The sequence below is a fragment of the Anarhichas minor genome, unplaced genomic scaffold (genome assembly GCF_050575085.1).
Source record: "Anarhichas minor isolate MPS153535 unplaced genomic scaffold, ASM5057508v1 ptg000012l, whole genome shotgun sequence".
NCBI classification, from domain to species: Eukaryota; Metazoa; Chordata; class Actinopteri; order Perciformes; family Anarhichadidae; genus Anarhichas; species Anarhichas minor.
Genome location: NW_027466458.1, coordinates 3,712,139 through 3,728,077, shown reverse-complemented (window position 1 = coordinate 3,728,077; position 15,939 = coordinate 3,712,139). Strand labels below are relative to the sequence as shown.

General features: G+C 44.9%; 1 protein-coding gene across 2 annotated transcripts in view; it reads left to right on the top strand.

Moving 5' to 3' along the window:
- ube2o (ubiquitin-conjugating enzyme E2O) overlaps positions 1 to 15,939 on the top strand; it is a 28,800-nt gene that overhangs the window by 2,250 nt on the left and 10,611 nt on the right. For both annotated transcript variants that reach the window (XM_076090302.1, XM_076090303.1), the window contains exons 2-10: positions 11,668 to 11,727; positions 12,091 to 12,201; positions 12,759 to 12,856; positions 13,018 to 13,081; positions 13,939 to 14,082; positions 14,221 to 14,330; positions 14,425 to 14,575; positions 14,870 to 14,927; positions 15,769 to 15,934. In XM_076090302.1, coding sequence (XP_075946417.1) covers positions 11,668 to 11,727; positions 12,091 to 12,201; positions 12,759 to 12,856; positions 13,018 to 13,081; positions 13,939 to 14,082; positions 14,221 to 14,330; positions 14,425 to 14,575; positions 14,870 to 14,927; positions 15,769 to 15,934 — 962 coding nt within the window. The remainder of the gene's footprint in view (positions 1 to 11,667; positions 11,728 to 12,090; positions 12,202 to 12,758; positions 12,857 to 13,017; positions 13,082 to 13,938; positions 14,083 to 14,220; positions 14,331 to 14,424; positions 14,576 to 14,869; positions 14,928 to 15,768; positions 15,935 to 15,939) is intronic.

The window sequence follows — 15,939 nt, the reverse complement described above, 5'->3', positions numbered from 1 at the left end:
GCAAAGCAGCAGCAATTCGGTGCAAATGATACTCCAATCCTTTCTTAGTTTCTTTGAAAATGAAATGAAATGACGCTTCGACAAACTCGGAGAATAATCGTTCACGTCGTGCATTTTTAACCTCTTTTTAACGTAGCTCGCTGTTGTGTTTTTGAAAGCTTTCTTTAGAACGATGGAGGCCATTTTGAAAAACCCTGCTGTGGTATATTTTCAGGCCTTACACAGTACAGCGAAGACCCCAAGTGTATTTGTCTTAGATGAAAACCAGATGTGCAGGAGACCAGGGGCAGAAGGGTGGATGTGTAGAATGAGGAGGCCCATACATTCTCTTATGTTCCGCCCAGATGTTGCATGACATGTACCCTATATAAAGATGAAGCGAGAGCCCTAGAAGGAGGGACTTTCGGATTCGACTTGAGACCTCCGGACGATCTAGACGTCCGTAATGGCATGTGTTGCTTGTTTGTAATAAACTTTATTATACCAGCAAGAACAGTGTCCACGGAGCATCCTTCCTCATCACTTCAACAGAGCTGTCACATGCAAGACACGACACTGTTCTGAGCAAAGACGCTCATGTTGGTTTCGCGATAGATTTTTCCAGAAAATGTAGCATTCAAAGAGGCTTTGTTGACGTGAAGGTTTCAGGAACAATGTTGCCAAAGCATCAAAATACAGTTTGTCTAGAATATTAATCCATCACAATAAATATAGCATATTATAAATTGAGATTTACTTTTTTGGATTTTATCTGTTTCGCTCACTCCAACGAACGTGTAAAACGTATTGTAGTTTAAGGCAGAAGCGTTGTGCGTAGGGTGAGCTCCATGACTCTCCCTCAGGTAAATAACAACCACAGCACCCCCACACGGGCACACACCATTGGACTGTACTGTACAGTCGGGGAATTGACTGTTTGCAGTAACTCCTGAACTACTTTTAGATCAAATAAAGTTTTTTAGATTTAATCTGTAGCGGCTGCCATCTCATGGTCACTTCCTGGGGACCGGCTCGTATCAGCAGCCTCTAAAGCGCGTTAGGCTGGAGTTCCACCAGCAGCCTTTGAAATGGGAACATGTCTGCAGCTCACTACTTCACTCTTAACACGTCGTGGTTGTTGTTTTTTTGCACCCTATGAAATCTTAATAACTATCTCCAGAGGAAGTGCTGGGGCTTAGATCTGTATCTCAGCGCAGGAATCAACGGGGACGCCTCAGGTGTTGTCAGTCAGGAGCACGGCTGACTTATTTTCACTGCCTGAAAGGCTTCAAAGTGCTGGCATAGAGAGCCTCAACGAGCATGCAGAGGGATTCTCTTCTCTTTCTTGTTTTTCCAGTGTGGTGCACTCGCAGTATGTTGTGTTATTGTCTGATTATATGCTCAAGTGTTTTGCCGGCGAGTCGCCTTAACCTCCTGCTGCAAAGGCACACAAGATCTCAATAGATCATTTTCAGTGAGGGGGTTTTGTTTTCTAAGGGGGTCGTTTTGTTGTTAATTTTACCCGGAGTATAATGTTTTAAAAACAAATTCTAACCCTAATGCGTTATGAAGAAGAAACAGTTTTCTTTACACTCTTTTGCTCGTCCCCACTAGTCTGCGTCACCAGACGCACACAGCCCCGTTACTGCAGCGCTACCTTGAAACATCCATCCAAGGACAGAAGTGCACTGCAGCAGCAGGTACCTGTCGGAGGAAACGGCAGTGCAGCGCGTGTCCCTGAATCCATCAATCATTTGCTAACTGAAACACTCATCCGTGCTATTCTGAGACCCCCCCCAAAAAAAGTATTGCAAGGTAACTCCTGGCATGCACGGTACGGTGACGCGGCAAAGCCCCAAATAGACCTATTAATTAAAGCTCCGAGAAGGTGGGTGTCGGGGTCGAGGTCAGCTGCGACACCCTGGCTGACCGCAAGCTCCTCCCCGGAAGCGGCAGCCTTTTTGTGACTGTGGGGGTGGAGCAGGAGGTGCGCGAGGAGGAGGCTGGTGAGGTCAGATGATGGGGAGGACACATCAGGTATGATTGACTGCTGACTGCAGAGAGAGACGAGGTGAATGGAGCGAAAAAAGTGAGGAAGCGGGTGAAAAACATCACCTTATGATCAAAACCATAAGTTGAAAGTGAAATTTAGTAAAAAATCTTGACTGGAATGGATGTAAAGGGACAGACCGTTACAGGTACCAGATGGCTGTTGATGGTAAAGTGCAGGGTGTTAGAGGGTTAGGTCCCACCTTCTGCTGTCTCCTCTGGCGCGCTGTCTGAGGCAGAGCTGCAAAACAATTTCAACCTGTTGCAATACCCTCAAGTTGGCAGCACTGTAGTCCCAAAGCTGCACTTTCCTGGACGCCGTCGCCATCAGATTGCTGTGATTTGTGTTTTAATAAATTCCACTTGGGTGCCTGCGGGTCCATAACCCTACCGTCTCATTTGAGGAAATTCAGTTTTGTAGTCGTTCAGTTAAACATGACACAGGAAGTCATGGACAGTTGATTTTATTTGGTTGCATGATTTCTTTTACATTTGAAGGAGGGTATAAAATATGACATCATAAAACCTATTGAGTCTAATGCTTTATGAAGTGAACAAGGAGACTCCTGGGGTTGCTGTTGCTTTTATCTTCACCTTTTATTGTCTGTGATTTTGTTTTAGCAACACGGCCTGCTCGGCTAGTCGGATTGTAACTGCAACCAGAGTCAGTCAGTCATCAAGGGGTGTGTGTGTGTGTGTGTGTGTGTGTGTGTGTGTGTGTGTGTGTGTGTGTGTGTGTGTGTGTGTGTGTGTGTGTGTGTGTGTGTGTGTGTGTGTGTGTGTGTGTGTGTGTGTGTGTGTGTGTGTGTGTGTGTGTGTGTGTGTGTGTGTGTGTGTGTGTGTGCACACAGCCGAAGAACGAGAAGACATTAAATGTCTGTGGCTGGTTTCTTGACAGCTGTAGTAGCAGAGGGGTTGTATGCATTGTTGAGTAACCTCGAGCTGGCCCTGACCCCTGCCCTCATCCATCCAACTACAAAGGTCTGGTCGCACCCCCGCTGACCCACAGAATGGATACATCGCTGTCCTAAAAAGAGCTGACTGCTCTCACTTGACCACACAGATTTCCTTCAGCTCCCATCCATCCTCTGCTCATGATTGCAGACACTGTTTTCATTCCTATCCAGGCATCTCCAAGTATGAACTCTTGGAGGCATGGAGTTGCCTAAAAGCACCATAAGAAATAATAACAATATTCCCATGACTAAACAATGGCCTTTAATTACAACAGAAATGTGTATAATTAGCCTGTATCCTGTAGCTCTTCATCTCCACTTAGCTATTGCCACTATATGTAGCTTATAAATGAGCAAACGTAGTCGGTGTGTGGTTTGAAATGGCCCTCAGCAGTGTGCAGTAGCTACAGCAGTTCTCTACTGAGCAGACTGGAGTGATCACATTAGCTATTTCTATTTGTTTAGTTTAAGCACGATAACTAACTTAGCATTTTAGCCATTTATTCAGTTCGATATAACCGTGTTGATCTTTTGTATGCTCGTGTCGAGCTTCCACACTGTTCATGCCGTTTGATCAGAAATGATTTCTAAAATGCTCGTGGCAGTGGGGCTGTGGGACTCTTGAAGCTGACCGAGGGGCTGAAAGCGGAAAACAAGTCACCCCTAGACATTTAAAACTGTGCATTCTGCTCCGAGTTTGCCACGTGACCGCCCTCAGACGAGGGTGCGGTTGTCCGTGTGCATCCGTCAGCGCTGTTTGCTCTGGAGCCGTCTGCAGGTGCTCGAGGTATAGGCTGGCAGACGTTGGTGTGATCTGGGACACGATGCTGCTGCCAGGGCCCACCCAACAGCGCTACGGAGGGCAGAGCCATAGTTATGGTTTTGAGCAGGTGCCAAGCAGGAACAAACAAACACACAACCAGGTTGTGTCATCAGACACTGAGGTCCTGTATGCTTCCTCAGCACTGGTGCTGCATTGCTAATGTTCCATCATATCTGATGGAAGCCTTCAAGCACAGGGATGGTCAGTGAGTGTTTTCATGGCTAAAATGAATCGCTGTATAACAGGACTTTTTCCAGAAACTCCTATTAGTGGCAAAAAAAATACATTGACATACATTGTTACACCCAGGTCTAGTTTAAGTTTCATCATGTGTTTATTTGATCTCTTAATGTGTACTCCCCATCACTGGTCCCTGGTTGTGTTTGGGCCCGTTGACGGTGGACTTCATGCCATGCTGGCTGCCTGTGTTGATTGATACACATCTGCGGCATCATGTCGGACAAATCCAAGCCTGCGAAATAATTTCCCAGTGGCACCACTTCTAGTTACCACTTGGGGGGATGATGTCAGCAGCTTGTGTTTACAGGAAATCTGGTACGACACGGACACAACATGACCGTCCAGAGTCCCCACCCTTTTAGGTTCCTCTTTTCGAGCATCATCATCTCCTCCCCTTCTTTCTTACCCTGCTTTCCCTTTTCTCCCCTCCCCCACTCTTTCCTCCCCTCCTAATCCATCCTGTTCACCTCCTCCTCCCCCCTGCGCTCACCTCCCTCAGCGTCCCAGCAGACCAGTGTTGGAGAATGTTGACGTAATGTGCTGGTCGTCCAGCTCCTGCCCTGAGATAATGGATCTCATTTGATCCTCTCTTTCTCTGCATAGACCACACACACACACACAGACTCTGAAGTGGCTTGCCTATCCGCATCCAGCCCTCTTACCATCTCTTATTTCTCTCTCTTCCTCCCTCGTCTTCTCATCCTCCCTTTCTCCCTCTGCAGTATTGGCCCTGCCCGGTGGGGAGACGGTCTCTCTACTCACTGCTGTGTTTGCTGTGCTCTTGTCTATTTCTGTCTCTCTCTTTTCTTGTTCCCTCACTCTTTCTGTCTCTCTCCTGGGATCCATCTCGATCCCCCACTTGTTGGGCTGGCTGCTGCCTCCTCTGCTGCCTCGTTCACTGCTCATCTTCCTTTTCTCCCCGACGCACCCGGCCCACCACTCCTTGCACCCTCCTCCCCTTAGCCACCTTCCCCATCCGACTCTTTCCATCTGTTTCCTCATCTCCGTGATTGACTCTCGAGTATTCCCATCCTTCATCTCCCACTCTGTCTCCATCTTACATTCTCTGCCTCTCTGACGCTCATTTCCCTCCTTCTAATGTACAGTTCTGTGTCCTTCTTCCCTTAGTGCCTCCGCCCCTTTCTATTTCTCTTTTTGTTTTGGTCCTTTTTCACTTCATCGGTGAAACTACAGCGTAAGAAGATTGCTCTATAATAGATACTGTGCGCTATTAGTCCGCTTGTCATTCCCTTGTGGTCTGTGTGGGTAAAAGGCCCTGTATCTGCTCTCTTTCTAATAGAGCTGTGCACCCTTCCTGTGTGTCTGAATCAATAGTCAGACAGCAGCGAGGAGAAAGTATCAGGGCGTGAGGATTGATCGATGATTCAGTTGTTTATTGCCGTCTCAACCAAGGTTGCAAGTTTTTGTTTTTTGCCTCATCCCATTTAAGCCTATATATTTAAACTTTAAACAGAAATGTTGCAAGGCTTATATTTCTCATTTATCCTCATAGACGATAGCCATAAGGATCTCTGTCCTTGTCACTGTCGAGAGTGACAACCTCATGCTTTATTTTGATGAAGTGTGGATTCATGTTAGCCAATGAGGAAGTTGTGACGAAGCAGTTCTCCTGACCAGTGGGACAGCAGGGGGTTTGGGGCTCTGAGAGGTTTGTGAATGAGTAATGAAGTGGCAATTTCTTTCGTCCGCGTTGACGTTATGCGAGATTGGGAGCATTTCGATTGCCTCTCGACGGCTCTCAACATGGCGACGACTGAGCTGGCGACTCGCTGCTAACGGTGCTAACTACAGCAGTAGTGCGGACAGCGCTAACGGTGTTCACATGAGGGCAAAGAGAAGGGTGGGTGATTGACTTTTCAAGACAACGCTGAGGTTGGTTTTATCAGCTGTGGGCCTTTTTTTAAAGATGGTACTGTTGAACACATCGTACTGTAAAATAACATAGTTTTATAGTCTTTAAACGATGTTAAAAAATAATTGCAGATAGCTATTGGGGGGACACACAAGGCTCAACAGAATAAAGGATGTGGCTCCATAGAGTGTGTTCGCCTCCTCCTGGAGAACGGTGAGTTACATTAAACTCCTCAAAGCTCTAACGATGTAACAGAACCAATGATCGTCCTGAGGCTGAAGGCTGAGGTGGAGGATGTAGCGCTGTGTGATGATGACTGCACCTTTCATTTTCATGGATCAATATTTAACAGAATAATATAGTACAGGCAGATGTGTTTGTGGAGAGAAATACAGTATGTGCACCTGCTGCTACTATGGAGATTAAGCTGAAAGACGAGAGAGCCTGGCGTAGTAAACAGTCTGTCAAAGTGGAGATAAGGCGTGGCCCCGAGCTGCAGTCCTCTGCAGTGTCTCCTTCTCTTCCTCTTCCTCGTACGGCACCTGAATAATGACTTGTGTTAATTAGGCCGGGAAGTCAAAGCAAATACTGTCCTCCATCGATCCCCGTAATCAATCCGTTCCCTTCTACCTCCATCCATCTGGATGGAGAGGCAGCCAAGGTTGTCTTCTATTCAGAGCCATAAACAAATAGACACTCGCACATTCATCCATTCGTGCAAATGAGCGTGTCTGACTCTGGGTCCACCGCCACCTTTCCCGCCTCACTTCTCATCATCACTGCACGAGCCATAGCAACAGTCAGCTGGTTTGTTGTAACCTGGCTGCCTAGTTGTCTGCAGTACGTGTTTGCTTTAATGCGGTGAATATCTGTGACTCGGTAGGCATGAGAGATGAGAAGGGAAAGGGTTTTATACTTAGTGCTTTATGCACTATTAATTATGCCTGTATCTGAAACCAAACATGTCGTTAAAGAAATGCATGAATCCCTAGTGTGGTTATACAGTCTATGCATGCGTGTGCCAAAGAAACAACTTTCAAGGTGTGGCGTAGCTTCACGTGTTGTGACTTGCGTCGCCTCCCTCCCATGCAGACGACAGACGTCTGCTTCATTTGCAAAGATTGAAAACATCTTAAAGATTGAAAAGGAAAGATTGCTCTCCAATTGTGAGACTTGCACGTAAACAATTAACAGTGACAACACATGTAAACACAATTGTGGCACAACCTGCACAAATGTTTACTTTTCCCCTGAACTGACTTTTTGTAATGCATTTGTCATTGAGTTAAAGGGTATAAGGAGTATCCTGAGACCCGTTCTGTAAAGTAAGTTTAACATATAAGCCAAGCTTATTTCAGTTGGTCTAGTGTGTTAGGCCGGCTAACTGTCAGGCAAAGCCTGAGTTGTTTCTAAACTCATTCAAACTTGCTGTAACACTGACTCGACGGGAAAGCAATGATTTCTACTCCTGACTTTTTGGCTGCCATATTATTTGACTTTATTTACCCCTATCTTAACACTATCCTAACTTCAGTGAATAGTAAACAAATGATACACTGATAAATTATAAGATATTGGCCTGTGATAGAAAGTGAGAAATATTTATTTTCTTCTCCGTCATGAAACGGTGAGATATCCTTATCCTCCCTCCCCTCTTTAGTCTCTTCCTGGAGAAAAACACTCCCACTGCAGGGACATGCTGCTCTGTAGCAGATATTAGGAAGAGAGGTGTCCATCTTTCAATTTGAAATCAACGTTACACTCATTAAGAGGGTTATGCCATTGCCGACCAGCTGCTTCATAACATTTGGTTGACCAGTAAATTCACATACTGGTCATAATTGGGTGCGGGGCAGTGTGACCTACGGGGCTGTGTTGCCGTCTCTGCTCTCTCTTACGGTGGGCTAAATGGTATCGATTTTAAACAGTGTTTTTGAACTGGGGAGGAAATCAGTTACTACAGTAGCGCACTGCAGCATGTTGCACTGAGAGCATATTAATGAAGAGCTGTGTATGTGTGTCTGTCTCAAAGAAATGTGTTTAGTACTTGAGCTTCTTTCTGTGTGTGTGTGTGTGTGTGTGTGTGTGTGTGTGTGTGTGTGTGTGTGTGTGTGGCAGAGACATGAGGAGCAGACAGGCTGCTGTTTAATAGATTACAAGGGAACATTGCGACCCATCGAGCGTATCCCCCCTCCACACACACACTTTTATATCTTATTTTAATTGGGTAAATTGTGGCCCATCTGTCTGTGGGTCATGCTAACTTTGCACTCGTCATCTCTGTTGCCTTGGAAGTAAACCTCTATGCCGTTGGCTACATTAGCTAATCGATGAGACCCCTCTCTGTTTACTTTTGGTTGTACTAAATATAAGTTGATTTAAGAAGCGTTATGAGGTTTGCGCCCTAATATATAGACAACGTGTTTCCTGAATTTCTACAATGGAGGTGTGCGAGTGCAAAAAGCGCATAACCCATAGTCAGAACCACAATTATGAGAATAAGACCCAGGTTGAAATCAAAAGATGGATCGGATATTTTGGTTGATATTTGATAACAAAATAGTGGAAGGTGAAATGACATGTATATGACCTATTCATGTGAATCAAAACATATGCATGTCGACGCAGGTATTTTCCTTGATTTAAAAGGTCAAAAGCTATTATAAGTTATTCATAACATACGGTCAACTTACAGTCTAGTACTACTAATACTATAATGCTTATAATCCGTTATTAATCAAAGAACATAAATCAGAAGCATTAAAGTGCTGCATGAACTTCAGTCACTGGAACTCCTCACGTTGGTTCTAATGATGCAGGATGACCAACAGGTTACCTTTCAGTCCGTATAACTTCACGTTTAGTCCTCTTGGTTCGATTTTAAAATGTCGGTGTGAACAGGAAACGGACCAGAACTCCACAATATATCATTCCCCCCCCCCCTTGGTCCGGACCAAATGAACCAAACTGCAGTGTGAAAACAAAGATAACAAGTCTCCCTCCAGTCATTAACATGCAGCAGTCCTCCGTTGTTTTTCATTTCTTTGCTCTCTTTACTCCTAATTGCTTTCTCCTCCTGTACTTCCATCTGTCTCTGCCCAAACTCCGAGGCTCTGGCTGGCGGTTTGCTGCCACTTCGCTGTGTACTGACTCCCAGCAGAGCAGCTTGTGCTGGAGCTTGTAGACTACAAGACGAGCCCTTTTCGTAAGCAAAATTAGTTTTTGTAATTCTTTACTTTCTGCCACACAGAGCTGTGGTGGCGTCATTCAGATCACATTATGTAACATACACACATTGGAATTGGCTGATTTGGCATTTTGTCAGTTTGACAATGGCAACTTTCTGTTAAACGGTTTCAGTAGAAGTTTCAGTTTCTGCAGGTGGTGGTGTTTTTGTCCGTGCAGTTGTGGTTTGAAAGTTACCCGGTTTACAAAATGGTAACTTGTGTAATTTCCAGCTGGCAATCTCTGGGTCTGAAGAGTGAAGCCAATGAGGAAGTTCCTTAAATCTGCATTTCTAATGGCCATCAGGGAGCGACTCCTCTGGTTGTTAAATACAAGTCTTTATGAAGATGACTCTACTTCTCACTTGATTTACTACCTCAGTAAACATGAGTTTATGGTCTCCATCTTTAGTGTCAAGTGTTTTTCAATACAGCATGATGTTCATTTAGTAAATGATGATCCATTTAGAGTCAAATAGAATATAAAGTAGAGTATGCTTTAGGGCGGGGCTACCTTGTGATTGACAGGTTATTACCGCGGTGTCCGGTCTGGGTGTCTGTGGCTTAGCTCCACCCTCATCTCAGACGTCGCATCTGGTTGCAAAAGAGCAAGATGGAGACAACCACAATGCCAAATGTGAGGCTCCAAAAGTAACCGTCACTACTTTTTAATTTCCCTTCAGTAAAAATAAAAAACACTCGCACACAATTTTTCATCTAGTTTTTGTTATTTTCTACCACCCTTGTGAGTCCACAGTGTAGATAATGAAGGCTGAGGAGCTGCAGAGACGCTGTGAGGAATAGAGAGCAGCAGCTACTTGCCCTGAATAGTAAATGGATCATAGTGGTGCAAACGTTGGCTGATTGTCTGTGTTGTTGTGCTGAGTGCTTCATAAAACTTTGAGCTGTTTTTTGAAAGGATAAATCCAGCAGTTAATGAAATCATATTTACGCCCCACAACATTTTGTCTAATGGCGTTAGAAAGGCTTGGACCCCCTGGCTCCATTTTGTGCCTGACTGGTTGTGAGGCGAGCAACGCGGTGGTGTGAAATTCTGCCCCACTCTCTGTCTTAATTTCAAGTAGATGTAGTGCAGATGAAGGCAGAGATGAGGAGAATCGCTGTGCTGATTCATGGTTTAGGATGGTAACGGTGCTCCAGTCGCATTCAGTTAGGCCTTCTATAGATCTGAGCAAAAATATTTTTATAGTAGATGGTTCAGTTGTCATCACATCACCTGAATCCCCTAAAAAAACCTGTGTTTCTCTAAAATATGAGACACTCATTATTAAATGTGCAAAACTCAATATTGAAGTTCAGGGTTGTGTGTTGACTGGACTGTGTGGTTGTGATAAGGTTTGATCAGAGTTGATTGACAGCGGGCAACATTCGCAAACGACCCACAACTTTCATCACGTTTTCATTCAAATGTTGCTAAATCCTCATTCTTTGGTAGAAACGTGACATCACTGATCTCCAAGTGAGGAGAGCCCAAACAAAACAAAACCCCTCATGTGAAATAACCAAAACCTTTTAACTTCGGCAGAAATGAGTGCGTTCATGTCGGACCCCATTGATTGTAGGATGAAGCTAATCGAGAAAATGTGTTTTCAGGGCTTTTAGTGTGATCAAACTCCATCCTCTGAGAAGAACGTGAAAGTACCGGAAAAAGCTGGTTAATAATGGACCTCGGGTAATTTGATTCAGACGTACCCAGTTAATTTTGACTGAAGATGTGCTTAATGCTGTGTTGAGACGGACAACATCGCTGTGTGGAAAACACAGACCCTCATTCACTTCTCTCATGGATCTATTACTCAAACTGGCCTTCCTGGATCATATCTAATCATCTCACTGGGGCCTGAGGCGACAACGCCCCACCAACACCATTTTAATTCGGGGCTATTTCCGGTCTGAATGCCCGTTAACAGGCAATGGTGTGACACAGCGAAATGTATCTCACAGGAACAAGGTTTCCCACTGTGACTCTGGGAGCTGAGCTTGTGCCAAGTTTGTCCCGGCGGCTCCTGTTTTCTAAACCCGTGTCTCTCCGGGGCTTGTAGTTCTTGATCAACGCTGTGCTGCCACCATCTGTCCATCAAGCTGTTGGTTCAGTAGTTGTAAAACCACGTCGTTTTACAAGCCCTATTTTTAGTTCAATGTTAGGATTAGTAATTGATGGTGACGGTACGTGTTCTCACACCAGAGGCTCATGCCAGCCGGCTCAGTGGAACTCTCGAGCGGCTCTCTGTCTGGATGGCACAATAATTAGACCTGGTCTCTGGGGGGGCGGGGGGCCGATACAGCTCTGCTGACTGCATGTTGCAGCCCTCATGGCTGTGACAAGCCGCATCAGTGTGGTCCTCCTGTGAATGTGATTCATATGTAGTGGGTTCATTTCAAAGTTCTTCTCCAGGGTTCGTCACAGGGTCACTGATGTGAAGAGTTATCATGAGACGATGATGATCCACTTTCTGCTGTGTTGGCCACCATTTTCTAAACCAGTTTGTCTTTCTCTTCCAGCTGAAACTTGAAGATCGATCCATCGTCATTCGAGACATTGTGCGGAGTAATTACTCTAATGTAAGTGGAGATTTATTTATTTATTTTTGTCTATAGCTCCTTTTCACTTCACCTCCATCATTCTGTCTTCTTTCTAGCTTTCTTTCAGCCACGTCTCTGTCTTTGTTAGTCATGTCACTGTTCACCGCTCTGTTCCATTTGCTGCATCAGACACGAACTGGAATATCATAGCAGGTCGACGCTTACGAAACGCCAAGAGGAGGCGTTCTCTGTTAAAGCAGCGCAACAACTCCCAATCTGAATAAACCACTTTTTCCTTTTTGGTTGAAATACAGTGTTGTCTTGTTCACAGAGCATCGATCCAGTGGCGCTTGTGGGGGAAAGTTGTTAAAAAAACAACAACTTGTATTTGTTGTATTACAGGACAACCAGTGTGGTATTGTGACCAACATTGACATCGAGTGTGCAGTGAAACTAGTGGGAACGAACTGTGTTCTGTATCCAGTTAACAGCAAAGACCTGCAGCACATCTGGGTAAGACATTTCCCTGACGGTTAAAGTCATTTAGAACTAATTATATCTCTACTCGTACATGAAAAGGGATATTTGCTCACCTGTGTACAGACGGGTGATGATGAGTCAAAGGAACAAAAAAATCTGCTTCCACAAGCTGTCAACATTTTTACCTTTTAGTTCAGTAACAGTAACATTATGCCAGATGACGGTCTCTGTACTGAAATGAAGCAATTATCATTGCTTAATACCTAATTAGTTCTTTCCAAGACATTTTTAGGAAATGATTAGGAAATGACAGACCCAGAAATGAAGCATTATCAAATGTATTTCTCAGATGTTAGGCTTACACACATTTAGCAATAATGCATATTATCATATGTGATTTAAAATGTGTCTGTAGTGTCTTTAAAGTCAGAGATAAGATGATGAAAGTGTGACTGTGAATCTTTTGGTCTGTCAGAGTAACGTAGAAAATGACACTATTCTGCAGGTAATTACAGTGCACCCTCGTAATCATAATTATTGTGACACAGGTAATACTTTGATAAGAGTTTTTTTTATTGTGTTCTCTCTAGTCTTTTATGTACGGGGACTACATCGCCTACGAATTCTGGCTGGGGAAAGTGTACGACCTGACTAATCACATCATCCTCAAGCTCTCCAACGGTGCCAGGTAGACTGTGTGTGTATGTGTGTGTGAGAGAGAGAGATTAAACAGCGTGTACTGTGACCATGTTGGAGTCTGTCGGCTACACGCTGGCACACATTCGTCAGTGCCAAATCCAGTGAGCGTCAACCGGTCGTCTCTCTCTCTCTCTCTCTGCCTCCCTCCAGGTGCTCCATGAGTGTGGAGGACGGTGCCAAGCTTTACGACGTCTGTCCACATGTCAGCGATTCGGTATGTAGCCACAAGCTCTTATCTGCCACCCTGAGCAGAACAGCTGCTTCGCTTAATTTATACTTCTGCGGAAAAGCTTGTGCAGAACCGCAGAGATTGTTTGCGGAGCTCAGAGAGCTGCAGAGACGCGTGTCGCGCACCTCCTGGAAAAAAAGTAAACGCACCGCGGGCGCCACAGAAGTTTGATAGACATCAGCGCTGGGAGCTCGGGATTTCAACGACCTCGCATCCGTTAAGACAACAAAAACTTTTCCAGGCACAGCAGCTCCTCGTCATTGTCAAACTTTTCCAGACATGGAATTGTGTTGGGTCAAAACTCAAGCGGAACTATTGAATCACAGCGATCAAATAAATCAGAGACCACCTGCCAAACCGCAAGTCCAAGTCAAAAAGAAACAACATGCTGCACGCAATCAGTGGCAGAACTATTGACGCCTGGCGCGTCTGAGAGGTGCCTGAACAGAACACGTAGGCACATAGCCGCAGAAGTATGAATCGGGCACGAGTCGGGGGTCACAAGAAGCTGGTTCATAGTAAATAGTGACGACTTTTAACTGGTTATGAAACCATATCGATGTAATACCAATGTCTCTGTGACCTACCTGAGTAGACCAGACGATCAGCTAGAAGATCTGCTATTTCTAAATGCTTAACATTACCACTTTTGTTCTCAGGGACCGCCATCATCAACACAAAATGAAAGCTCCATCTAGTAGCTTTGAATACAAATGTATACTGCATACTTAATGTAATTAACTTTAATGTGAATTTGTTAATATATTATAATGCATCCTTGTGTCGGTCATGTTCTCAGTTTTAGGTGATGTTGCATCCTTGTTACTGTGTTTGTTCTTCAGGGCCTGTTCTTCGACGAGGCGTACGGTTTCTACCCAGGTCAGGTCCTGATTGGTCCGGCCAAAGTCTTCTCTAACGTACAGTGGCTGTCGGGGGTCAAACCTGTGCTCAGCAGGAAGTGCAAGTTCAGGGTGGTGGTAGAGGAGGTGAGACGATGATGACCATCCTCCTTTTTCTCCCCTTTTATGGCCAACTGTATTTGTGTCGTATGCTTGAATAGATTTGGTTTTCCATGTAATTGTGTATCTTAAATTGTCTTCATGGTGTCGTCACGCTCTCCTCAGGTGAAAGTGGTCGAACTGAAGGTGACATGGATCACGAAGAGCTACTGTCCCAAAGGTTTAGACAGCGTGTATCCACCTCCCTCCACCATCACACAGGAAAATCTCTGCTGGTCAGTCTGAATATTCATCGACACGTCCTCACTCAGATTTCTGAACGGATACAAAACTGAAACTGTATCTTGTTGCTGCGCTGGTTGGGTTTAGGGTGAAGCGTCTAGGATACTACGACCACACCCAGAGGCAGCTGGGAGAGAGGGCACTTTATGTTTTCCCTGCCAAGGGGGATGCCACCCGCATCACCTGTGACGGGCCCGAGGGTGCCCCCGTCCTGCCTGAAGACCCTGTGGTCAGAAAGGTGCGGATGAAATGCATTTTTTTTATTCCTACATGTCAGAGTATAGATTTAATTGTGCTGAAGAACTTGTTACCTGCTGTAAAAAAAAAAAAAAAAATGTAGGTTGATACAGCCGTTTGCCCCCCCGGAGCTTGTTAACACTTAAATCGCCTGTTTTAGGAGGATCACGGTGCCAGGTGTATTTTAAGAAAGTTGGATCCCCCTCGGTATTACAGAGACTGTCAGTACTGCAAGGCATTTTTTTTTGATCATCTTCAAACTCTCACATGGTTTGTTTTTGTGTGTCTTATGCAGTTGAAAAGAATGTTCAAGAAGGATTTGGGGAAGAAGACGGAGAACGCCGACGCACAAGGTGCCAAACAACACTCTGCAGAGAAAACACAGTATCCAGAGGCACATAGAGCGCGCACACACACACACACACACACACTTCTGCTCTCTAATGTCGTCAGTGATGCCTCTATTATGAACTCAGCAAGACTCTGATATGTAGGCTGGGAAGATATTTATTGTAAGATTTTTGACCACCACTTAACTTTTGACTGATCTGCCTTAAAAAGGCAGCAGTTGTTTGGTAGTTTAAGATGATTTAATCGTGTAAAACTCTCTGGTCCATCACCCTTAATCATTAGTCAAAAACATGGTCAGTATGCAGTCAGTCAGAGCATTTACTATTAGCAGTAAGACAGAAGGTGAGAGCAGATGAATTGGGGTTTTATACGAACGTTAAATGTGAAACGATAAGCGTGGTGAATATACTTTCTCTCTCGCACACACTCGTAGCGCTTAATCATTGTCAGAAAGGTGTGCATTATTTTTTACGTACATCCTCCCTAAAGTAGCAGAGAACTAAGTGTCTCCAGGCAAAGCAGAGTCGGAATGATTTAAAGTTCCTGTGAGACATCAAGCAGTCCTTTCCACAAATGGGGCACGGAGGCAACAGACTAAGTGGAAATTGTGCTGAGGTGCAGCAGGAAAACAGAGGAGGACCATGTCTCTCTCTTTGTAAAGCTATAGCAAAATAAAAGCTGTGAGCTTATTGTTTTCATTGATTTGCCACAGGGACTGATTAAGAAATCCAATGGGGTTTCGCTTCTGATTTATTTTGTGTTTTTAGGTATATACCATTTCATCTCCCGTTTTTAAATTCCCCTTAAATTGAAATCCTAATGTGTACTTTAATCTCTCACCAGGGGAGCACAGATCAGAGCAGACAGACTCGTCTCAGCCCAACAACAACAACGGCCCTGTCGTGCCCATCCAGAACCCTGCGGTCTGCCCGTACAGCAACGACCCCTCGGCCGAACACGGGGAGCAGGACGCTGACGACGAGGCTGCAGAAGACACTGACGATACCAGGTCTG